The 26,605-nt window shown below is 39.0% G+C and overlaps 1 protein-coding gene across 1 annotated transcript; it reads right to left on the bottom strand.

Annotated features, from left to right (window-relative positions):
• Nucleotides 1–11: 11 nt before the first annotated feature.
• On the bottom strand, nt 12–24,949 carry LOC129705083 (uncharacterized protein C16orf86-like). The gene is made up of 5 exons (XM_055648479.1): nt 22,025–24,949; nt 18,478–18,635; nt 12,354–12,577; nt 10,021–10,191; nt 12–3,597 (listed from the first exon to the last, which is right to left on the bottom strand). The coding sequence occupies exons 1-5, from the start codon at nt 22,133–22,135 to the stop codon at nt 3,425–3,427; spliced, it is 837 nt and encodes a 278-aa protein (XP_055504454.1). The 5' UTR covers nt 22,136–24,949; the 3' UTR covers nt 12–3,424.
• Nucleotides 24,950–26,605: the final 1,656 nt, after the last annotated feature.

Here is a 26,605-nt window from a genome sequence, read left to right as displayed (position 1 = left end):
CTTGACTAAGTAATTTAATACTTTATCGTCAAATTCTGTTCTGTTGCTAATTTATAAATTTGCAACATTGTAGTTTTGGTGTGACCTTTAATTTTGATTCAGCTGTGGAAATATGACATTAGTTACCACGAGTATGCAGCCATACCCAGCTGATCCTGTCACCGTCTAATCTAATTTGTCAAACTACCTTTGGCACATCAGTATTGGATCAGAAGAAATTTCCTTGAAATTGGCTAATATCTACAATCCATATTAACTCCTTTCCTTCGCTACCAACTTTATCAACGTTTATTCCTGTCATAATGAGGGCCAGGATGAGCTTTAAACCATGCAACCAAAATATACCCTGCAACATTATGGGCAGCGCAGTAATGCAGCAGTAGAGTTGCAGCCTTGCAGAGACCTGGGTTTGATCCTGACCATGGGTGCTGTCTATGTGGAGTTTGCACGTTATCTCTGTGACCGCATGGGTTTTCTCCGGGTGCTCCGGTTTCCCCTCGCATCCTAAAGACATCCAGGTTTGTACGTTAATTGGCTGCTGTAAATTGTCCCTATTGTGTAGGATAGAACTAATGTACAGGTGATGGTTAATCAGTGCAGACAGTGGACCGAAGGGCCTATTCCCATGCTGTATCTCCAAAACTAAAAATGAAAACTAAATCTTATTTTATTTCTTCCATATTTTATTTTTTGAAATACTCAAATATATATTTTTGTTATCTGTGGACGATCTCCAAGAAACTTACTTGGCTTACTGATGACTTGACTTACTTTGACTTACTGATCCTACCCATTGTAAACTTGAGGATATTTAAATCTCTGGACACTAACACTTGTGCACCTATGACTTATGCATATTAATCCAAATTAAGCAGTGCCTTGATTATAAAATTCTTCTTGTTTTGAAATGCTTGATGTCTGCACTGGTGCAGACATAGCTAATTCATCTCACCTGAATGCAAGTACCTGTATTCTCCTTTGGGATTCCTCTTCCAACCTGTTTGCTTCTCTACCTTTTCAATGTGTTCCTTTAAAACCCCTGACTGAATTTTTACCCATTTGCCTTCTATATTTCACTTGGGCAGCTTACAGCCCAGTGGTATGAGTTTTGATTTCTCTAATTTCAAGTAACTCCAGCCTTCCCCCATCCAAATCCCACTAGCTTCTCGTTTTCACCCATCAAACAGCTAACAATGGCCTGATCCTTTATCATCATTACTTTTTTGCATATCTTTAATTCATTGTTTTTTATCTCTCTATATACTCGTCTCTATCTCTTGTTTCCCTCTCCCCTGACTAGTCTGAAGAAGTCTTGACCCGAAATGTCACCCATTCCGTCTCTCCATTGATGCTACCTATCCAGCTGAGTTACTCCAGCTTTTTGTGTCTATCTTTGCCTTCCACATTTACCAAATTTTGTTAATGATTCTGTCCTTGAAATTTCCCTTTAGTATTTTTTTTAAAGAAACATTTGTCGTTGGTTGATTAATATGAGTAACTTGGCTCTCGATATAAACTGGGTGTTGCAATCAAGCCTGTTAGTCACTGGAGTGTTTTGCTACTTTGCTATCAGCTGGAAGGTGTATGTGTGTGAGCTGAGACTTGCCAGTTACACCCTCTGATCCCAACAGACAAGCTCATAAGCAAAATACTGCAGTTGCTGGTAATATTCAGCAGGTCAGGAAGCTGCTGCATGTTTTTCGACTTTGTATTATTGTTAAGATTAGTTGTGGGCTTCTACTTAGTAGCTGTTTGGGCACTGCTTCAATGTCAGTGAGCAACTTTGGTGAGAAGAGAGAAAAAAGCATTAACATTGAATTTACCACCTCATTGAAATATATTCTGAATTTCTTTAGTTGGCAATGTTAACTAGATCTTTAAAGCAAGTGTCCCACTTAAATTGCATGAAGTTTATGACATTTGAAGTTTATGACTTTTATTTTTTTAAGTCTGGATGAAATTTTCATGCAATATCTATGTTTGCAAATCTACCTCATTATTATGGTTTGTGCCTGTGTAAAACTTCCTTGTGGACATGTGTCCACCAACATGCTTTCTGAAAGGAATGTTTGTTCATTTCTTTCTCAGTGGCTGAAATTTCTAATATTTATCACTTAAATAAAATAATAATATAGTGGCTAAGTTATCAGTCTAGCAGCCAGTATCCTGGAACATTGATAAGACGATGTTCAAATAACACAAGATATGGATGGCTTCTAACTCCTCTTCAGTCTGGGTGCTGTTAACAATGAACAATAAATGCTTGCAATGCCTGCAACGTGTATTGAATTCATTTTTAAATCTCACGAACATGAATATTCAAAATTAATTAATAATAAATTCATTAACCTAAAGCAATGTGAGAGAGATTGGAGTTAGTGACAACAATTTTAATTTTACAGATACAGCGCAGAAAGTGGCCCTTCGGCCCACCGGGTCTGCGCCGACCAGTGACCCCCCCCACATTAACACTATCCTACACCCACTAGGGACAATTTTTACATTTACGAAGCCAATTAAACTACAAACCTGTACCACTTTGGAGTGTGGGAGGAAACCAAAGATATCGGCGAAAACCCACGCAGGTCACGTGAAGAACGTACAAACTCCGTACAGACAGCATTCGTAGTCGGGATTGAACCCAGGTCTCTGGCGCTGCATTCGCTGTAAGGCAGCAACTCTACCGCTGTGCCACAAGATCACCCTAACCTATTCATATGTACATTGGCCTGGATTTTTACAAGAATGTCTCAACTTCCTTGTCATTGACTATTTAGCTTCTTGAGCTTTCATCTCGCAACAATGCCCTTTAGGTCATATGTCCTGAGAATAGGCATTGGGTAGTTTAGTAATTCCACACAATGAAATGATTGTGAGGGTTAGATTTAACAGTTTGTTTTGGTGAACTATTGGAAAGGCTTCAAAATGTTAGAAATGTTATAGATGTGTTTTTGAAATAAAGTGCATCAAATAAATAATCCAAGCTGTATCTCTAATTGTCTCCCTCGGGCAGTAGTATCACCCTCCCTTCTCTTTGTAAAAAAAATTAAGGGTTATATGAATACAAGACTATTAATTAAATATGAAGCTCGTAATCAAAATGTAATCTAATGGCAGAACAGGTTCAAGGGGGCTGAGTAACTTATGGTTATTCCTTTAAAATCTGATATACTTTTAAGTGAAGCTATAAATTGTTAAAGGCATAATTATTGTACAACATTATTTATTTTCTGTTCACACATTTTGATAAACAAATCCATTTATTGTGCTTCAAAACTTTACTGTCCATTTAATAACACACAAAAATGTGTTTGTTCATACACCTCCAACTCTGTTATTGCTGCAGATTTGATCACCAAGATAATTTTACAAATTAAGAGTTTAAAAAGTGGGACTTGCAGGTGATTTTAAATTTTCTCACAAATTAACATTTTGGCTGTGGAGAAAGTGGAGGTACTAGAGGAGCTGCACAAATACTAAGCATCTTATTTATATCCAGAGAGACTTGTGATGATTTATTGGGCTCCGACTTTTCTGGAGTACCTAAAGACAAACTTGGTGACGTTCGTAAAAGGGAATCCTCTTTGCTTTCATGATCTGTAAATATAAAATTTGATAATTTTATTAATTGCTTTTATTCATTAAGCTTTTATGCTTTGATAGATCGATTAATATACATATTAAACAAATTGCAGGTACTTGTTTGGGTAGATTTTATTCAATGTGACCAAATGTTGCGCATAAGAACTTGAATTCCTTCTGCCAGAAGAAAAATAAGGAAAATTTAAGAGTTCGTAGGCATGTGGCATACCAGCTTTTTACATTAACTTGGATATCTTGAAACTATCACGGGGTGCATTCAGGATATACTGTGCGTTCAGAAAGTATTCAAACCCCTTCACTTTTTCCACATTTTGTTGCTTTACAGCCTTATTCCACAATGGATTAAATTCACTTTTTTAATCATCAATCTACACACAATATCCAATATTAAAAAAGTGAAAACAGATGTTTAGAAATTTTTGCAAAGTAATTAAGAAGAAATAACTGAAATATCACATTTACATAAGTATTCAGACCCTTTACTCAGTACTTTGTTGAGGCACCTTTGGCAACGATTACAGCCTCAAGTCTTGGGTATATGACACTACAAGCTTGGCACACCTGTATTTGGGTAATTTCTCCCATTCTTCTCAGCAGATCCTCTCAAGCTCTGTCAGGTTGGATGGGGAGCGTCGATGCACAACTATTTTCAGGTCCCTCCAGAGATGTTCGATTGGGTTCAAGTCCAGGCTCTGGCTGGGCCACTCAAGGACATTCACAGACTTGCCACAAAGCCACTCCTGCATTGTCTTGGCTGTGTGGTTAGGGTCGTTATCCTGTTGGAAGGTGAACCTCCGCCCCAGTCTGAGGTCCAGAACGCTCTGAAGCATGTTTTCATCAAGGATCTCTCTGCACTTTGCTCCGTTCACCTTTCCCTCGACCGTTCACTTTTCCTGACTAGTCTCCCTGTTCCTGCTGCTGAAAAACATCCCCACAGCATGATGCTGCTACCACCATGCTTCACCGTAGGTATGGTATTGGCCAGATGATGAGCGGTGCCTGCTTTCCTCCAGATGTGATGCTTGGCATTCAGACCAAAGAGTTCAATCTTAGTTTCATCAGACCAGAGAATCTTGTTTCTCATGGTCTGAGAGTTCTTTAGGTGCCATTTGGCAAACTCCAAGCGGGCTGTCATGTGCCTTTTACTGAGGAGTGGCTTCCATCTGGCGACTACCATAAAGGCCTGATTGGTGGAGTACTGCAGATATAGTTGTCCTTCTGGAAGGTTCTCCCATCTCCGCAAAGGAACTCTGGAGCTCTGTCCGAATGGCCATTGGGTTATTGGTCACCTCCCTGACCAAGGCCCATCTCCCCCGATTGCTCTCTTTGACCAGCTCTATGAATAATCCTGGTGGTTCCAAAGTTCTTCTGTTTAAGAATGACAGGCCACTGTGTTCTTCGGCACCTGCAATGCTGCAGAAATTGTTTTATACCCTTTCCCAGATCTGTGTCTCGACACAATCCTGTCTCTGAGGTCTACGGACAATTCCTTCGTCTTCATGGCTTGGTTTTTGCTCTGACATTCACTGTCAACTGTGGGACCTTATATAGACATGTGTGTGCCTTTCCAAATCATATACAATCAATTTAATTTACCACTGGTGGACTCCAATCAAGTTGTAGAAATATCTCAAGGATAATCAATGGAAACAGGTTGTACCTAAGCTCAATTTTGAGTGTCATAGCAAGGGTCTGAATACTTATGTAAATGTGATATTTCAGTTATTTATTTTTACTGACTTTTTATTGAAGGACAGATTCAATACAGCTGATGTAATGCATTACATTTCCCTCCATTTTGTGTTTTATATATAACATCAAAGTTACCGTCACCCACCCTCCCTGAACACCCCTTGGCAGGTGATGTGTTCACAATACAACATATCACAAATACAAATGCACATTTTGACAGCAATACCTCTACATTCTTCCAAGGTGCACGCCCATACATACCCACAACATGTCAGATGGTTCAGAATACGCTCATTCATTATACAACAACCTAGCACTTGATGACGAGGAATGGACTCTTTTCAGTCTTGCTGTCCAGCATTCCTCAGACAGATCCATACCAAGGTCATCCTCCCTCCTAGTTTTAGCTTAGTTCAGGTTTTGATCTCATGAAGACATCAGTTGAGAATATAATACAGAGATCAGTCCTTTATTTGCAAAGGTAAGAGTGAGTTTGTCCAACACTGTGACAGGCGGGAGATCAGAAAAAGAGGGAAACGTTTTCATGGCAAAGTGGCGCATCTGAAGATATTTAAAGAAATGATTATGTAGGAGGACATATTTTCTGTACAGGTTATCAAAACTATCAAATATGTTGTTGGTGTATAAATCCTTAATGCACATAAGACCATTCAAACCCCATTGTCTAAACGTTGATTCCAGTGTAGAAGGGGGGAATAAATGGTTACTGTGAATGGGACCCAGAATTGAAGCTGATGTAACTTTACTGAATGTTTTTCCTTCCAATATTTAATATGTAAAAGAATATGTGTGTGGTTATGATTGTGTTTATAGGTTGTTTGGTTGTTTGTTTGTCTTTTTGCACAAAGTCCGCGAGCATTGCCACTTTCATTTCACTGCACATCTCGTATGTGACAAATAAACTTGACTCGACTTGACTTAGTGGCAGCGAAATTGCCTGCAGCCATACATGTAATAATAAACAACACACAATAAACAGAAATTAACATCCACCACAGTGAGTTCACCAGGCACCTCCTCACTGTGATGGAGGCAAAAGTCTTAGGGTTAATGTCTCTTCCCTCCTCCTTTTGCGCTGAGGCGATACCCCACCGGGCGATGGTAAGTCAGTCCCGCGGTTCAAGCTCCGCAGCCCGGGGGTGGTCGAAGCTGCCGCCTTCCAGTCCAGCGGAGCCACGGGAGCTCTGGAAAACAGGCACCAGCCTGTGACCACACTGGCCAGTTGATGGATATTTTAAAAGAAATTACGATTTTTAATGAAACCTGTTTGATCTACTGAGATTATTTCGGGAAGTTGGCATTCTAAATGGCAAGCCAGAGCCTTTGCCCAAATTTTTACTTCTACATTCAGAAGTGAGATGGGGCGGTATGATCCACATTAAGTCGGATCCTTGTCTTTTTTGAGAAAAAGTGAAATAGATGTCTGTGAAAGGGGGGGGGCTGTTGCGTGTTCAGATCAGATATTAATGACAAAACCTTATTTGCAAATTGGACATCATCCCAATTAGGGGCATAAACATTCACTAAGACGACAGGTTTTTGAAAAAGAGACCCGGAAACTATAATAAACTGGCCATTAGGGTGACTGACTACGTCAAATGGTGTAAACTGTATTCTTTTGGTGATTAATATTGCCACACCCCTGGACATGCTACTAAATCTAGTGAAAAATCTGACTAACCCACGCTTTACGCAGCCTAGTATGATCTTCCATTCTTAAATGAGTTTCTTGTAGAAGTAGTATATCTGTTTTTAATTGTTTTTGATGAGAAAAAACTTTAGCTCTTTTAACAGGACCATTAAGCCCCTTTACGTTCCAAGATATATACCTCACAGGATGGCCTCCATCAATGTCACCATTAGACTTATTTCAAAATACATATTTCAAAAATACATACAGGGCCTGCCATCCAAAACAACACCAAGGCTGCATGTGAAAACACACAATGGAGAAAAGAAAATTCTAGTGCATTCGTGACATTCAAAGAATAAGCTGCCATTACCCAAAACATTTCACTCATCCCCTTACAATAACAAGAAAAAACATTTAACCCCCAAAACCTAGATCTTCTTCCCCAACAGGACGATCGCAGGCATCACAAAACAAAAAACTTCCAAAGCGTTCCCTAACTAAAACTTGAAATCCATTTGAGGGTGGCTCCCTTCTTTGAAAATTATACGGACGTTTGTTCTACCTTTAAGGTATATAGGCTAAAGATAACACAGGTCAAGCAAAGTATTATGAGAACGAAAGAAATAAAAGTTGTATCCCAGAGAGCAATTCTAAACGTGTACATTTCCGCTGGTTGAAAGTCCTCGACTCATTAATCAGATTCAGCAGCATGGCAGTTCAGCTCAATCGAATTCCACAAAGAATGAACAAATCTTACAAAAATTAACAGTTTGCCGCCGCAGGAGACCGTGCCAATGCCGCATGAATATCCTAAAATATCCATGCTCTTCATGGCCGTCATCTAGTGGTAAAACTCTTTGTCAGCCTCTGGTGTATTGAAGCAATGGTTTTTACTTTCATGAGTAACCTGGAGCCAGGCAGGATACAGGAGGCTGAATCGAACCCCTTTCTCGTAGAGCAGGGATTTTATCTCCCTAAAAGCTGCACGTTTTCTCCCCAGTTCCGCGCTGAAATCCTCATGAAAAAGCACCCGCTGCCCGTGGAAGGACAGCTCCTGCCTCCGTCTAGTGATGATGCGATGTTTGTCCTGAAAGTAGTGAAAGACAACCAGGAACACTCTTGGTCTAGATGGCTTGGTATTCGGGACATTCGTTGGTGTAGGTCCAACTCAGTGGGCGCGCGAAAGCATGAGAGGTCTTGGGAAGAAATCAGCCCCCAGCACTTCTTCAAAAAAACTCAGTCGTGAATTTGACAGGGTCCAAGCCTTCCAATTTTTCGGGAATCCCGACCACCCTTAGGTTGGATCTCCTCGACCGATTCTCGAGGTCATCTAGCTTCCCTTTCAAAAGTGCGTTTTCACTCTGTAATGTAGCTATGGCGGCTTTGACGATCACCAGTCTGTCACTGTGGTCATTCAGGCCGTCTTCAACCTCGCAAATGCGTTCATCATGTGTTACGTAGTAGGACTTAACTTGCTCCAGATTGGTGTTCACCGGCGACAGAGCATCTTCAAGTTCTCTTTTTTTATGGCAGAGTTTATCGCTTGTGTCATATCGGCAAGGACTACTGAACGAAGCCTCTCGCGATCCTCTGGTAGTTCAGGTCCAGCACCAGGCAGTGGCGCCATGACTGTAGCATCCTTGTTTGAGACTTTGCCGTCTTTTTCCCCAGTTTTAGCTCGGCGGTGCATTTCATTTGCCGTTTCAGTGTCTACCAATGCCTCGAGTTGTACACAGTGTTCAATCAAGCATATGACAAAAATGAACAGGTAGACTTTGAGCAGAAATTGGGAGCCAGGCTCACACACACCTGTTCACCTCATTCCAACCCGGAATTTATTTTTAATTACTTTGCAAACATTTCTAAACACCTGTTTTTGCTTTATTATTATGGGGTATTGTGTGTAAATTGATGATTTAAAAAGAATAATTTAATCCATTTTAGAATAAAGCTGTAATGTAACAAAATGTGGAAAAAGTGAAGGGGTCTGAATACTTTCTGAATGCACTGTATCTGTGGTTTCAATAAGGCGTTGAAGACATATAACAAAACTGTATTTAATTTAATTTTGGCTTTTAGACCTAAAATACGATTGGCATTGATGTGAAGATTTTTAAAGATGGAACAATGCTATTCTTGAACTCTGCAACAATTAAATGTTTTGAATTGACTGAATGAAAACATTCATTAATTATGAAAATTTCCTATCCTGCTAGAAAGTGCATGATTAAGCAAAATTAAACACATTGTTATTGATGAACACGTGAATGGTAAAAGCCAGTAATATGGACGGAAACACATTAACCAATATGGAGTCAAAGAAAAAGTAACATTTCCATAAATCTGAATGTTCCCTCTGACATTTGACAGTGAACAAGTCAATTTAATGCACTGGTAAAAAAAGATGCCTGAGGTGTGAGATATGCCAAATATCCTCATGCTTTATTTAAACGACCACAATTTTAAAAATTCTCCTTGGGCCAAAATGAGTGAAAATGTTCTTGTCACCTGGAGACCACTGAATCTTTCTGAGAGGATCTGAAAGGATCAGAATGCTGTAAATCCTTTACAGTATTGTAGGGTTATAATCAATTGAACATTTAACCTAACACACAACTACAGTATCATGATTGTTGGTTCCCTGGTTGGTTCAGGTCTCCAGCTCTTCACCTCCCATCCCTTCTCCCCCACCACCCCTACATTCATTCTGAAGAAGGGTCCCGACTCGAAATGTCACCCATTATTTTTCTCCAGATATCTTGCCTGACCTGCTGTTACTCCAGCACTTTGTGTCTTTCTTGATTATTGGCTTGTACCACTAAAGTTGGGAAGATTATTTTATCTCTGCTCTCCTTCCGCCTACCATAACACAACCGACCTCCAAAGTGAGCACTTGGCAGAATCTGAGATTCTGTATCACAGAACTTGATCTTGTCTCAGTTCAACTAACCCATCCTCCATTCTTGCTAGTTAAGATTTGGATGTAGATGACAGAGAAAACATTTTTTTCTTCAAATCAGAATACATGAAATTAAATAAATTGAACAGTGCATTTGTGAATGTGGAATTACCTGTTGGTCGCGCTGTTTGATGGTTCGGAATGGGTACTTTTGCTTTGCTCTCACTAACATTTTCCTGGATGCTCTGTTCTTTATCACTCTCAGCAGCAGTAATTATGTTAAATTCTGGATTATCAAAATTGATGTATTGGTATAACATCCGCCGTTGTTTTCCTGCAGATACTATAAAACGAGAGCTGTGCACATGAAGCAAACTTAAAAAGCTCAATTTTCTGCTGAAATTAGCAATAGTCAGGCAAAGTAAGTTAAATATAATTGTCAGTAAATATAATTTTAAGGGCTACCAATTTATATTAATCTTGAAACCATTTATGATGCAATCGATTGGAAAATTGCAGCAGATAATGTGTCAGGTAAATAAAACTTCTATCATATAAACATTGATAAAAATGTACTTGAATGTAAGCAGATGAACTGCCAATCATTATAACTAACCAATAAAACCAAACCTCTGAATATTGATTTTTTAAATAATAGACGATAGGAGACTACTTAGGCCAAATGTAACATCCTGTGCTTTAAAGATTTGTAATGAGATATCACTACATAATTTTATACAAAGAAACTTTCATTTATAAACCATCCTTCACAACATATCTAAGTACTTTACTTTCAAAAATATTTTTTGAATTTGAGACGCTGTTCTGGGTGAGAAACTTGAGATACAATTTGTGCTTTACAAGGCCCCACACATAGCATTGATACTGTGACTCCATTTTGAATGTTGGTTAAAGAATAAATATTTTGGCACGTCACCCAGGCAGACAGGATAAGCTATATATTTTATTTTAGTAGTTGAACATAAATATTAAGCACTGCTTAGCTGACATCTGGTTCCTGGTACAAATGTCATTACTACCTCTCTGTACCCCTGGTCTTGGCTGGAGTTTGGAAGAGTGAGGGGGGGATCTCATTGAAACCTACCGGATAATGAAAGGCTTAGATAGAGTGGATGTGGAAAGGATGTTTCAAGTAGTGGGAGTGTCTAGGACCAGAGGGCACAGCTTCAGAATAAAAGGACATTCCTTCAAAATGGAGATGAGGAGGAATTTATTTAGCAGAGGGTGGTGAATCTGTGGAATTCATTGCCACAGATGGTTGTGGAAGCCTAAACATTTGGGTATTTTTAAGGCAGTGATTGATAAGTTCTTGATTAGGGAGGGTGTTAAAGGTTTTGGGGAGAAGGCAGGAGAATGGGGTTGAGGTGGGAAAGATTGATCAACCATGAATGAATGGCGTAGTAGACTCGATGGGCTGAAAGGCCTAATTCTGCTCCTGTGCTTTATGGCCTGCCATTCTCCCCATCTTCCAAATGCCATAAATGACAGCTCAATCAAAACTGTTGAGCATTTTCTGAAAGAACCATCGAAGTTGGGTTTTCGTCTATCACTCACATTGCAATTGAACTGCATTTTATACTGGTACACTTCCATCTCTCATTGTCCTGTTAAGTACTTTGATATTTGTAACTCAAAACACTCTCGCCACTCTTAATTAATCTCCATTTTAAAGGCATTAATACACTCTCCTCCGCCATTGCAATTCTCAAGACATCAAGTTCTGAAATATTTTTCTCCTGGCTCCTCTTGAAACCTAACTCTCTCATCCAATGGTTGTTCATATGTCTGATAACAACTCCTTTGTGTCTGTGCCCTTTCAGTCTGATTAGACTGTTGAAATGGTTTGGAACATTTTCCTGTGATTGAGGGTGCTATATTAATGTGTTGTGATAAACCCTATCTACCGTTCATCTCAATGGACAATTCTCCAGATTAACTGAATATTTTGCAAATTGTGTATATATTCACAGAAAATAATAAATTTTGGATTTAATATTTTGGGATTCCACATCTTTACATTTTACAGAAAAGGGTGAAAGTAGTTGACTCTATGACCATGGCAAATTTGATGGGTGCAATACACAAGATGCATAATAGTAAGTGTGCCATCATTGCAGCATAAGTTAATTTCTGAAGATAGGTCCATTTCCCACTTTAGCTGTCCTTATTGCCCACTTCAAGCAAGATCATTAATTTGGGGTTCATTTGTCTGGACTGCACAGAACTTTGCTGTGATCCACAGGGAGTAGAAAGAGTGGTCAGGCTTGTCTTATTTAGAATATTTACGATGGCAGGGATAGGACATTGACATCATCAATTTGGATTGTATTCTAACTAGGAAAGATGTGGATTTATTAACTACACTCCCCAATCTCTGACATAATTGCTCTATGAATATATTCATGCTGGTAAACTATAGTTAATTTAAAGTTTGAGAAATGTTCATGGTGCAAAAAGATATTACACAATATTTATTTAACTTACATATTTTGCTGTTATTTTCCAGAGATACTGTGGATGTTTTTGGAGAGATTGCTGTACTATTTAGCAGCACCACCCCGTCATTGCGTCGCTTTTTCTTATGGGCTCTCTTCTGCTGTAAAGTAACTGTTGAAGTATCAGGTTTACTGCTTTCACTCTCAAGATCTTTGTATGAGTGTTCTTTTGTGAAATCTGGATGCTGGAAAATGTGGACTTCTGCACTGGCCCTAGAAGTATAGGAAAAAACAATGCAATTCATTAACCAAATTACAATTAAGTTGAATGCGCGTAATAGAAAATAATTCAATGCATGCGATGAGTTAGGTTAAATGCTGAAAAGATTTTATATTTTTCATAATTTTATGTCCCCTTTTTGCCTTTTAATAGTTATCAAGCACGTAAACAGGCACTTCGGCCCAGCATGCTCATGCCAACCAAGATGCCCCATTTACACTAGTCCCACCCGCCCGAAGAAGTTATCACATATCTGCAAAATCCAACAAAATTAACTTAAAGTAACATTTAATGCATAGCTCTAATAATCTTGCTTTCAATAGATTTATTTGAAAATGTTATTATTAAGAGCTTTGAGTTTTTTCAGAATATCAAAACAAAATGATAGCAATGTTGGTCTGCAATCTTACGACCATGGACCAGAAATGGTCTGCATAGTTATTTTGTGTGACCTATGAATGTAACATATTTCAATAGATTGCCTCTCTAAACCCTGAGTATAAATCCAACCTGTTCAAGCTTTTCTCATCCATACCTGGATTCAACTTTCCTTGAACAACCTCCAAAGATAATGTTTCCTTAAATAGGGAAAGCAAAATTGTATACAGTACTCTAGCTGTGGTCTCACTAGTGTTTTATACAGTTGATGCAAGATTTACTACCTTTTATACTCCAACCAAATTGAAGTAAAATAGCATTCCATTAGCTCTCCTTTCCCCCCCCCACCCCTGCAATCAGTATGAAGAAGGTACCTGGTCTGAAATGTCACCTATCCATGTTCTCCAAGGATGTGCTGCCTGATCCACTGAGTTACTCCAGCATTTGTGTCTTTCTCAGTAAATCAGCATGTCGTTCCCTGTTTCTGCATTCCATTAGATTTCCCACTGCAACAGTACGCTAGCTTTAAGCATTTCATGCTTCAGGACCCTCAACCTCTTTACATAGAACATTGAAAAGTACAGCACATGAACAGGTCTTCGGCCTTCAGTCTGTGTAAACATGATGCCAATCTCATCTGCCTGCACGTAATTCACACCCCTCTATTCACTGTACATTCGTGTGCCTATCTAAAAGCCTCTGAAATGCCACGACCGCATCTGCCTCCACCACCACTTTGTTTTCAGGCACCCACTATTTGTGTAAAATAAATTGCCCCGCACACCATCTTTAAACTTTGCCCATTTTCACCGTAAAGATCTGTCCTCTAGCCTTTTGACATTTACACCCTAGAAAAAAATAGGTTCTGACTGTCTACCCTACATGTGCCTCTCATGGACGTCTATCACATTTCTCCTTGAAAAAATAATCAATTTGCCACCCTTAATGCATGATTTGAATAATAATCTGTTTTATCATTCCTCTGATTTAATCCCTACAAATGATGCTGGATCAGCCGAATATTTCCAGCATTTATATTTTATTTTCAACGTTCACAATATTTAACTCCAATTTTACATGTAGTGTAGGCATCCCCACCTACCAGCAGCTTCAGACTACTACCGACAGTGCGAAGTCAAACTGTCTTTGACTTTGAGGTCCCAAATTACCACTGGGGTAGAAAGCTACAGTCTAAAGTCATTTAATATACTTTAACACAGATGCTGGAGACGACCCCACAGACCAGGCTTCGCAGCAAGAGGCAAACAATATTTACACCGTAAATATCTTTTATCATTTTTTCTACTTCCATATTTTCCTCACCACTCTGTTATTCCTTGTTGTTATCTACTGCCGTTCTGATTCGGGAAATAGGATACGGCAGAACAGATCTTACTGTCTATTAGTGGTGGTGTTGATAGGTGCTGCTGAGGGAATTCTCAGAATATGAATCACAGAAGCCCTGGTGGATGGGGCTGAGATCTCATTCATTTCAATGAGAATTATTGGACAAAGATTTAGGAGCTAAAAGGCTTGCGTTTAAGAAAGGTGCTTTAAGAACCTGCTTTAAGAATCTTTGTTTCGTTTTTTATGTCATTAATTATAAAAGTCGATTTATGGCTTTTTATTTGTTTTAAATACGAAATTTGAACTTCTTGATTATATCATTTTTAACTGCTACATCCAATTATAGGTTTTACACCTTGCAAAGCCCAACCCGCAATCTTTTTGCCTGTGAAAAGCTGTCGGTATACTTTGGAAAAGAGGCTTGCAACCCTTGGATTTCAAGACCACAATTTTGTTAACAGTTAAGAATTTTGTTTTTTTTCCTGAGATGTGCATGTAGTTGGGGTGGAATCTTGTTGGGGTGGAAGATTGCAACTTTCACTTGGACCGCCCTTTTTCGACGAATGCAATCAACCCGGCATGCACAATCAAATAAGATCAAATAGAACGAGTTGTCCTACAACTTTAGGCTGTGCACCCCATACGCAAAAAGAAGAAGAATCTTGTTGATAAAGAGATATTCCTTTAAAATGTATTAATAGTATTATATAATAGTTTTACAATAGCTATTAATAGCTTTTCTGTTCCTTGCATGTTTAATGTAGAATATCTTTTGCACTGTTCAATCCACTTAATTTGATATTATTATATAACATATTTTACCTGATGTAATGGATATTGAATTAAGCTTCTTTATTTATATCATGCTTACGACTATGTAAAGTTTGAAAAAGTACAGGTCAGGAACTTTTCCTTCCCGTTGTTACTAGCTGATTACCAATTGAAACAGAAATAATTTTCCCGTTCTCTGCAGCAATGTGTGAAAATTAAAGGTTACTTTCTGGTGCAGTCTCAATGTTTTTCCCTAATTTCTTCCATCACCGCCTTCAATATAGATAATTAGCTAGATGTATTCCATAGCACCAGTGAATCGTGAGTAATATGGGCATTTTATTCAATTTTGGGATCATTTTTAAAATATATTCTCAATTCTTGCATGATATTCACATATTCTATAATGAGAAAAGTGAATTATTTTTTGTTTCAACTGGTCACTACCCATAGAGACCTCAGGAGAGTTGGCTGGTCTCTTGGGGTGAATAAACAAAGCTAAAGCAAAGTTTTATACTAAGGGTCGCAGGGTATTTTTCTGCAGCAGACATACCGGTTGAATTTCCCTGCCCCCCAGGTAGGGCAATGTTTGGTTACAAAGCCTCTAATTGTTCCTTAACCCATGAATCCAAGGTTATAGTAAATTCTTAATCATTTTGAGCTCATAACAACAAACTTGCTATTTGGGAAAGCTTTAATACAAACCAGGTATTAAACCTGTGGCATGTTTAAACAAATGCAAGTTGCATGGCACACACCTAAGCTACTTAAACAGCCAATCTTAAGAATAAAAAAAAAATCATTTTTACCAAAAGTAGCATTGCTATATCTCACGAAAGCATTTCATTGGCAAATATTAGTCAAACTATTGTATGAAAACGTATTGCCGTTGATAGAATCTTGCACTTATTCCAGGAAAATAATTTGGAGCTAAATATGTTATATTGTAACATAACTTCCCAATAATTCTTTGACATTTTATATTTGAGTTTTTGGGGGATTTATATTATAATATAAATTATAATTTGATTACAAAATCAAATTTCAGCTATATAAATCACGCTACATCTGAACTGATCAATCGTGTACAGAAATCAAGCTAATACAAATAATGTAGAAAATATATATTCTAATTTATGAGAAAGCATTGTCAATATTTAGGCTAATATGTTTTTTAAAAGAGTAGCCCTGTTGTACTTAGATACAGTGCCATCCATTTGGCACAAAGACCCATCATTTATTTATTTGCCTCTGTACTCCACAATTTGAGATTTGGTTAAAGTGCACATTGTCAGATTTTGATAAAGGCCATTTTTATACATTTTGGTTTCACCATGTAGAAATTACAGCAGTATTTATACATAGTCCCCCCATTTTAGGGCACCATAATGTTTTGGACTCAGCAATGCCATGTAAATTAAAGTAGTCATGTTTAGTATTTTGTTGCATATCCTTTGCATGCAATGACTGAAGTCTGCGATTCATGGACATCACCAGTTGCTGGGTGTCTTCTCTGGTGATGCTCTGCCATACAGGTATTGCAGCCATCTTTAGCTTATGCTTGTTTTGGGGGCTCGGCCCCTTCAGTTTTCTTTTCAGCATATAAAAGGCATGCTCAATTGGGTTCAAATAGGGTGATTGACTTGGCCTCTCAAGAATTGACCATTTTTTAGCTTTGCAAAACTCCTTTGTGGCATGCTTTGAATCTTGGGCAGTTCCTTCTCTCCTTCATACTTTGCTCTTGCCATCACTCTGATATAAGTTAATCTTCGTCTCATCTGTCCACAAGACATTTTTTCCAGAACTGTGGTTGCTCTTTTAAGTACTCCTTGGCAAATTGTAACCGGGCCATTCTATTTATGCGGTTAACCAGTGATTTGCATCTTTCAATGTAACCTCTGTATTTCTGTTCATGAAATCTTCTGCGGACAGTGGCCATTGACAAATCCACACCTGACTCCTGAAGAGAGCTCTCTTATACCTGCGTTAAGGATGCAATTAAACACACCTGAGCAATTACAAACGCCCATGAGCCCATGTGTCCCAAACATTATGGTGCCCTGAAATGAGGGGACTATGCTGTAATTTCTACACGATGAAACCAAAATGTATAAAAATACCCTTTACAAAAATCTGACAATGTGCACTTTAACCACGTGATTTTTTTTAAATTACAAATCTCAAATTGTGGAGTACAGAGGCAAATAAATAAATGATGGGTCTTTGTCCCAAACGTTATGGAGGGCACTGTAAAATATATTTTCTTTTGCATTCATTAAAAGACGGCCAGGAAACACACACTACCATGAGACTGCAGCTGGGGAAATGTCTGAGTTAATTATATTTAAGTGCAAGTTTACCATGTAAGATGCTAACACAGTTATAGGTCATGTTTCAGATAGGGCACAGAGATTAAAGAGGCCCTGGAGAATCCTCCTTAATAACCTCAAAGCACTAATGGTTATATAATGTCATTATTTGTGCTTTACTGAAAAGACATTTTTGAAGGTTGTCATTGAATTTTTTTTGCTATTTATACTAATTTGAAACTGAATTAAATTAATTCCATATACAATACAGTAATTTACTGAAATATTTTAATAATGCCCTTAGTTTTTTTCCATCTGTCTGCAACTTTGACTATCCAGTCTCTGTAACTTTCCCCAATTTTACACGCCTGTTTCTCCCTCAACGAGTCTTATTCCTTATTTCTCTCCCTTGGGCACCCACTCCCTTCAGTTTAGTATTGAAAGCCTTGCTTTATGACTTCCATTATGGATTCCACCTTCTTCAATAAGTTACCAATAAAGGCTCTGCTAAATCTCTATAAAATATTCAGCCCTATGGAGGTGTTACCGGGAAACTGTATTCAAAGGAGAGATTGTAACTGAAGATGTTCAGTTGTGCTACTTAATTAAGTAATCACTTTAATTTTACTTTATAAAATTTGGAATAATTACTGGAACAGATGTTTCTGCTGTTGCAATTATTGTTCTGGAGATTTGTTCTGCAGAAAGTATAATTTGAAATTAAGGATTTCAGAAATGCTATGAGAAGACAATTAGAAACATAGAAACATAGAAAATAGGTGCAGGAGTAGGCCATTCGGCCCTTCGAGCCTGCACCACCATTAAATATGATATGGCTGATCATCCAACTCAGTATCCCGTACCTGCCTTCTCTCCATACCCCCTGATCCCTTTAGCCACAAGGGCCACATCTAACTCCCTCTTAAATATAGCCAATGAACTGGCCTCGACTACCCTCTGTGGCAGAGAGTTCCAGAGATTCACCATTCTCTGTGTGTCAATTGTCTCAGATTCTGCAAATTATTAAATATCCTTGCTATACAGTCAACAATTTTATGTTGACAATGTTTTTCAATTCAATTACATACTTTGCCATCTTCTTTTTAAATCCATAGGTACATAGTAAGCTGTGAAGCATGGACATACTCTGATAGTTCCTCAGCTCAGGCAGTAGTTCCCCATACATTTTGATTTCTTCTTCATAAACCTTTGCATTCACAAGAACTGCCTTTCCTTTCTCATCCCACTGAAACAGAATGATAACAGCAAAATCATTTTAACATTGTTTATGTTAAACCAGGAGTAAACTCCACATTGTGATAAATTTCCTTACTGAAGTACAGTATTTTAAAAAAGTCTGTTTTTAATAAGACTCTCATTTTCTTTATTCGTGTTTGCATATCTCCACGATACCCACATCAATTTGAAACTGAGAGAGTACACTAGCACTTCCACCACCACCACCTTACTCTTGAGACAGTTCCTTAGGATCTACATTGACTTGTTTCCAGTCCAGTTTTGTGTGTTCTGCTGCCAATGGATGAACTGCAGGCTCTTCCACAAATGGGACAGGAAGGTGGCTGATGGGGTGAATGGCTGCTTAGTTTGTGAGGTAGCGTGCATTTATTCATGGCGTCTGTGCGCTCCCACTGCATTGTTGCAAAGTTCTCAACATCATTCTGATTGCTTCTTCTCCATTTTGAACAGCCGTAAGCTGGATATTTGCAGGAGTAGCTACTACATTTCTTCAACAATTCTTTGAACTTTGCTTTTGTCCATCATGTAATTTACTCTCACTAAAGACCTCAGAGTGACGTTCTGCAGTCTGTTGAAAGGAATGGCCTGCCTAATGTAGCCGATTTCAAAGGCATTCGATGATAAGGATGTTGGCCTGAGAGACAATACTGATATTGGTTCACTTGTCCTTGTGAATTTGGAGGATTTTGCCAATGGGTATTGGTGGTATAAGAGACTGCAGATGCTGGAATCGGGAACAGAACCAAACTGGTGGAGGAACTCAACTGGTCAGGTACCATCTGTGGAGGGAAATGGACAGTTTCAGGTTGGGACCCTTCATCTGGACTGGCGGAGCATTTGAAATACCTACAGTACATAGTCCAAGTCGTAGAAACACAGAGGTAGAGAGGGATGACTGCTTCCCAATAGACTATGTGCCAAGTTTGAGGTTTTGATGTACAGATACCCTTTTCCTCAATCAACCAAAGGCTGATCTGACACATGATGGTGGTGGTGGTGAATTTCACATCGATGACTACTTTAGTAGTCATAGCTTCCCGGGAGTAAAGACAATTTGCTCCATTCCTACGGGAGAAGTTTGTTGGAGATGAGACACAACTTATCAGCGAGAAAGATTGAAATAGAGCAATGGTTGTGGTTTGAAGACACAAGAAACTGCAAATGCTGGAATATGCAGATGCTGGATGAAAGGAAAATGGAGATGGGAAATGAGTGTATGAAAGAAGAAAAAGGAACTGGGTGTGGGTGATGGCGGGAGAAATGGATGCGCAGTGGGGTAGGGAGGGGACCATGGGAAAGAGAGAGGGAATATGTGGGTTAGCACTTGAAATTGGAGAATTCGATGTTCATACCACTGCTTTGTAAGCTACCCAAGTGGAATTTGAGTAGAATGTGATGTCAAAACCACCATACCACATCCCAAAAATAACAAGGCCTCAGCACCAGTTATTCTCACTAAAATGCTAAAATGCAGTGATGAAGAGCTTTAACCACAAACCCACAATGTGATTTTTGATAATATGTTGTGCACCTTAGTCACAATAAATCAACCATTCAGTCAATCTATACTTATTTCATTCTGGATTCTGAGAAAGAAAAAGCTTGCATTGATTCAGTGTGTTCCCACTACCTCTGGTACCCTAAATCTACCAGGGCAGGGTGGAATCATAGTTTGTTTCTGTTTATCCCTGTGCCATGGGAAAATCCATGGGAACTTGCCAAAATAGCTGTTGAGGGTGAACCTCATCCTTTGGACATTGCAGTCTTCAGGGAGGAAGCGGCCGCTTCAGTCCAGGCCGCTGAAGAATGTTCACCCGACGCCGATGATCCAGCTTCGCGGCAGAGGGCCTGAGAACATCGAGTTGGTTGAGGAAGCCACATATAGACCCTGACCTCGGGTGGACTATGAGGGGGAGAACTGGATATTTTTAGTGCCTTCCCTCACAGTGAATTCTGCTTTTTCTTTTTTGTTTTGTATGGATTTATTGACATTTGATCTGTTCAATTAATTTAATCAATCTCTGTAAAGCACTTTGGTTCAAATACTGGTTTTGTTGAAAAGTGCTATATAAATAAAGATTATTATTATTATTATTACTCTACAACAGTTTGAAAATAGGTTCCCTGCAGACCTGAAAGAAATTCCCTGGAGATATGCTTCAAGGGAGCAAACCAAAAATGCCACATACTATGAATCTGATTAGATCACTCAAGAGTCTGAATCTTGCTGAGATTTCTGGAACAAAATTGGTTCCCATGTTGGCTGAAATAATGGTAAGTAAAAATAATTTTAACCTTTCCAATTTAGTTCCCAACTGGTATAATTATGCATGTGATCTTTTTAAATATACATAGACAGGATGGACAGTCAGGATCTTCTTCCCAGGATGGAAATGTTAAAGCCTAAAAGCTATAGCTTTAAAATGAGAGAAGCAAATTTTACAGAAAATTTGTGAGGCAAGTTATTTTTTTACACAGAGGGTGGTGGGTGTCTGGAACCTGCTGTCAGGGCTGGAGGTGGAGGCAGATAGGATAGTGGGTTTAAAAGGCTTTTAAATAAGCACATGTATATCCAAATAACGGAGGGGTATGGATCGCGGTTACGTTTGTCTTGGCATTATGTTCGGCACAGACATTTCGCTTATTCCTGCTTGTACTTTTTCTATATCCTATATTTTAAATAGAGGAGACATATGTATGCTTGCCAAACATGTACATTCTGTTTCCTACGGAAATTGTTCCTTCATTGTGCCATAATCCAAGATATAAATTGCTGCCTATTCAATTTTAAAATGCAATGACCTGAATAATCCCTCACTACTTGGTGTTGGTCATTTTCTTTACATTTGAAATTGTTATAATTAAAGTCAATATGGAGTCCAGAAGACTGCAACATGTCCAGTTATATTGAGCTTTACTATAATAGTGCAGGAGGAAATATTTAAAGAAGTTAGAGTGGGACAGAGAATTAAGTTTATAGGCAATTCGAAGCTGAGGCTTGAGCTGAGCAAGTGCTTTGTAGTCATCCCATCTTCATTTGGTTTGTTCATTATAGAAGAGACCAGATCTGAGCCCAAAATATATGTTGGAAGAAGTGCAAGAGGACGGACTGTTTGTGGCTCTGGATGGTGGAGAGGGAAGAGATAAAATGACAGATCTTGCATCTTGTGGTTGCATGGGAAAGTGCTGTGAGAGGAGGAGTGATTCATTAGAAGTGGAAGATAATTTGCAGTGCCTAAAGCCGAAAGTAGAAATGTTCCCGGGAGCAGTAGCGGGTCGGGCTCGCTGTGAACGGATGAAAGCAGCCGTGCAGCGGCAGGGCCCAGGCTCCGAGGGGCGGCACTAGGTTGCCAGGGCGACGGGGCGCAGGTTACTCACACTGAAGCCTCGCACCTCGGGCTTCTCCATCAGCGTCGACAGCCTGGCGAAGAACCGCGCCGCCGGCACTTTGCGCGGGTTGGAATCGGATTTACTTTCGGTGGACGACATATTTCCCGTAATCTCACTGACGATGGGCAGCACCGCCGCGGGAGGGAATGGCCGCTTGGTGGCGGCTCCGCATCCTCGACCGCAACGCGAGGGACGGCCACTCAATTGGAGTCCGGGTAACCGTAAGGATGCTGCACAACGTTGCGTGAAAGTCCAGTTTGCAAGGGCAGTTGCCGTTTTAATTCATATCTTAACAAAGTACTTCATTTTATCTTCTGAAATGTACTTTCATTCATACATACAGTAGCGAAACAGGCCCTTCAGCCCAACTCGTCCATGCCAACTACCAAGATACCCCATGGAAGCTAGTCCTACTTCCCTCGCATTTGGCCCATATCCTTCTAAACCTTTCCTATCCATATAACTGTCCAAGTGTCTTTTAAATGTTATTGTGACCTGACTTAACTATCTCCTCTTGCAGCTTATTCCTTTTACCCACCACCATCAGGTTCCTCAGTGACCTTTGTTTGTGATATATATATGAACAAATTATGATATATATGAACAAATTGGATATAAATATATATGTTGGTTAGTAAATTTGCGGAGGACACCAAAATTGGTGGGATTGGGGACAGCGAGGAGCACTGTCAAAGTATATAGCAGGATATATATCAACTACAGAAATGAGCAGAGAAATGGCAGAGGGAGTTTTATCCGAGCAAATATGAGGTGTTGCAGTTTGGGACATTGATTGGAAAAGTATGCAGTTAATGTACAGAGGCTTCTTCGGGTTCAAGTCACAGCAAAGTTTAAAGGAGATGTGCAGGGCAAGTTTTAACACAGAGTGGTGGATGCCTGGAACGCTGCCAGGTGAGGTGGTGGGGTAGATATGATGGTAGCTTTTAAAAGCTTTTTAGATTGGCAATTTGGTATGGAGGAGATGGAGGGATATGGATCACGTGCAGGCACGGGAAATTAGTTTAACCTGGAATCGTGTTCGATAGACATTGTGGGCCGAAGGGCCTGTGCTGCACTGTTTGTTGTATGTTCTAGTAAATTATACATTTGAAACCTTGTGACTTAGAAAATAGGAAACATAGAAAATAGGTGCAGGAGGAGGCCATTTGGCCATTCAAGCCTGCACCTAAGTATTTCAAAATATATTATTTCTTTATAACTATCTTTTAATTCAATGTGACTGCAACATGTAAGAGTCCTGTGTCAAACCTTTTTAGTAAAGCCGACATTTCTATTATAAAGCAATCGTCACAGGACAAAGATTGGTGTTTATGTATTCCTAAGGAAGGGTTGCGACGATATGTGCATAGCGGTTGGAGGGAGAAGCTGGAGGTGTCGGTAATATTTTGAAGTAAATACTACACTGAGGTGTTCTTTCTCTCTTTTGTTTCTTTTATTGATCTTTCTTGGCAATATATAAAGGAAAGTCCATTAAATGGCACACACCTGCTTCTGAAAAAACTGCAGATTGGAAAGATTTCCCAGTGGCTTCATAGTCAGGGTTACAGCAAAAAAAAAAAGCTCCAGCTGAGACTTAAGAATGAGATAGGGTAAAATTGGATTCTATTCAGGCTTTTCTTTGGGTTGGCAAAAATGGCACATTGTTGAGTGTTTTAGTGTGTGCTGCACAACTAATGGAAGTATGAATATACAGATGCTCATGTCAACTAGCATACAATGCTGATTTGACTCCAACACTGCCTGCTAACATCATGTCTTAACAGACGTAGTTGAACATGGCTTCAACTGTGAGTAAGATCCCTAATTAGGATCACCTGCAGAGATCATCAGCTATTTATGAGTAGGTTGCTGGGCTATTTCTTTCTTCTTGCATTTGCTGCTTTCAAATGTTGGCATGATGTGCAGAAATCTACAGAAACCTACCATAGCAATTGCTGAAAATGTATTGCTTTCCTGCATGGACACACGCTATATGTTCCCGGACTTGGATGCATTAGTAACTTTTACCAATGTAGTACATCATGACAGGGAGAATGAGCAGGGAGCATGAGAGGACAAGCTAGAGTCAAGAGATTAAAGAGTGATTTATTGTCATATGTCCCGAAATGGAACAATGGCATTTTTACTTGCAGTAGCAGAAAACAGGTTTGTAAATGCAGTACTCAATTGATAATAAAATAAACAAAAAAAGAAAAGAAAGAAAGAAGTTCAATAAATAAAAAAACCCTATATAGCACAAAAACAAAGCAGAGCCCAAAGTTCCTCTTACAGCCTAGGCAGTTTGTTGTTTTGACTTTGCGTGAAGTTCGTAGTGTTCAATAGCCTGACGGTTATTGGGAAGAAGCTGTTCCTGAACCTGAACTCCTATATCTTCTTCCTGATGACTGGAATGAATTGAGAGCCTGGCCAGGGTGGTGTGGGTCCTCGATGCTTTAGACTGTTTTTTTTTTAGATATCTCCTCTTATAGATCCATTCGATGGTGTAGAGTGGAGTACCCATGTGTTCACCACTTTTTATAATCTCCTTCGTTCCTGAGCTTTCAATTTGCTAAACCAGGCCCTTGATGCAACCAGTCAATATGCTGGAAGAACATGAAGGTCGTAGTGGAGAATAGTATTCTGCAGGCCCCATCTGTTCAGCGCGTTCCAGGAGTAATTTTCCTATTTAAACCCGAGTAACAAAATAATGTGCGAGGCATTGGAATATCTATATATTAACTGAAATCAGCCTTTGCAGTTATAATGCAACATTAGAACAGAACTAAATCCGTGTGGTTGAGGTTGAAATGGGAATAAACATTTATGTTTCTGTCTCCTACCAGATGCTCAGAAGTGGAGAAATTTGCAGCACTGCAAAATTTAACATCCAATTGTGTATATTGAAAAGAACTGATTATATTTAATTTGCTTTTGTCAATAGGCAATCTCAGACTTCCTAATAGCACGTGGTGACATTGAGTAAATACACAGCACTTCAAATACTCCTCATATCAGCTCTATACTGCAAATTTAAGTCCCTTCAGCATCTAATTGCAGTATGACCAAGAGTAGTGTATCATGTAGGTCACCATCTATTATCTTTGTGGCCTTTATTCCGAAACAACATAGCTGGTCTTCCAGATGAGGAACACAATAGCTATTTGCTGAAGGCAGAGTTCATGATTTTAGTGCAGAGGCCATGCTTCTGTAGGCTTTGTGGATGTAATGAAAGCCATTCTGCTGCTCAAAGTGTGAGAAAGCAGATCCCCAAAATAGTGCTTGCACTTTCTACGTCACGTGAGAGGTGCCCTGCAGTACTGAAGAGGAAAAGTGAGGTCAAGACTTGTAGTAATCTATTTCATGCATGACAGAACACCATCATGAGGGCACAGTCCTGGCTATTAGCTAAAGAGCTGTAGAAGCTTAAAGAAGTGGAGGAAGAAGAAGGGAAGAGCAACTTAGATAGTCACTTTATATCTGAGCAGTCCCTGTAAAACTCATCTATGCGTGTTTGCAGTAAATCACAACTCCACCTGCCTATTCACCAACAGCATACATTCAAGGTGTCTGCATGAATATCACGTAAATTGAAAGTTATCATAAAATAAACAATCTTGCCACATACCAAACAAAAAAGAAAATCCCTTTGCATTCCCTTGGTGCTTATTTTGAGAATGTTTGTCAGTATAAATACTGTTGAAAATTTTGTTTAACTGCTGTGCCTACACTCTGGTCAGGAGAAGGCTGCTGAGTTTCAATACTGCAGAAGGCTTTTGAGGATTAACCCCATGCAACTTTGGCCTGAGAAGATACAATACCACACTGTGCCGTTGAAATGCACTCGTACACTTAGATTCATCTTGTAACCAAGGAGAGGCATTACTGAATTGGTTGTTATCTCTGATAGCCAGATTGTTTCTATTGGGCCAGAATGTTGTGTTCAATTATATTTAGTTTGAATTGATCACCTAAATTACAATAATGAAGGAGGAGAGTATTACTGGAGGTGGTGCCCTTCAGACAGGGTATTATGCTGAAGATGTCTGTAGCAATGTTTCAAAGATACATTCAAATGTATTTGATAAATAAAATATCTGATATGCATAAAATACAGATGGGGGAATCTGAAGAGAAAAGCAAGGATATTGGAAATACAGGAGCTAGGGAATTATCTGAGGAAAGAGTACAGAAGTTGGTGCTTTAGGTATGAGTCCTTTAGAATATTTTAGTGTCAATTATTCTGAATAGAACCATCAAATAGATGGTGGTTCATCTTGTCTCTGCTTGTAGAACATGAATCTGCATAGTAATAGAAATTGCACTATGGTAAATTTATTATATGTAGCACTTTGAAAAGTGATAAAATGCAAAATATATTTTTGAACATTATTATTTGCTACTGCAAAATTTATAATCTCGAGACAGGCACTGATGGCTATATATTATTTAAATGTTTTTACAGAAAAAATATGTACATTTTTAATCCTTGACACTTCAGCGTGATACATTCTTCATTGGCTGTATTGAGTCTTTTGACTAATCATTGGTGACAGAGGATATGTCCCTCAC

This window comes from Leucoraja erinacea, chromosome 17 (assembly GCF_028641065.1).
Source record: "Leucoraja erinacea ecotype New England chromosome 17, Leri_hhj_1, whole genome shotgun sequence".
In the NCBI taxonomy this organism is placed as follows: domain Eukaryota; kingdom Metazoa; phylum Chordata; class Chondrichthyes; order Rajiformes; family Rajidae; genus Leucoraja; species Leucoraja erinaceus.
Note: the sequence above shows the minus strand (reverse complement) of the source record. Positions and strands in the feature narration are given on the sequence as shown.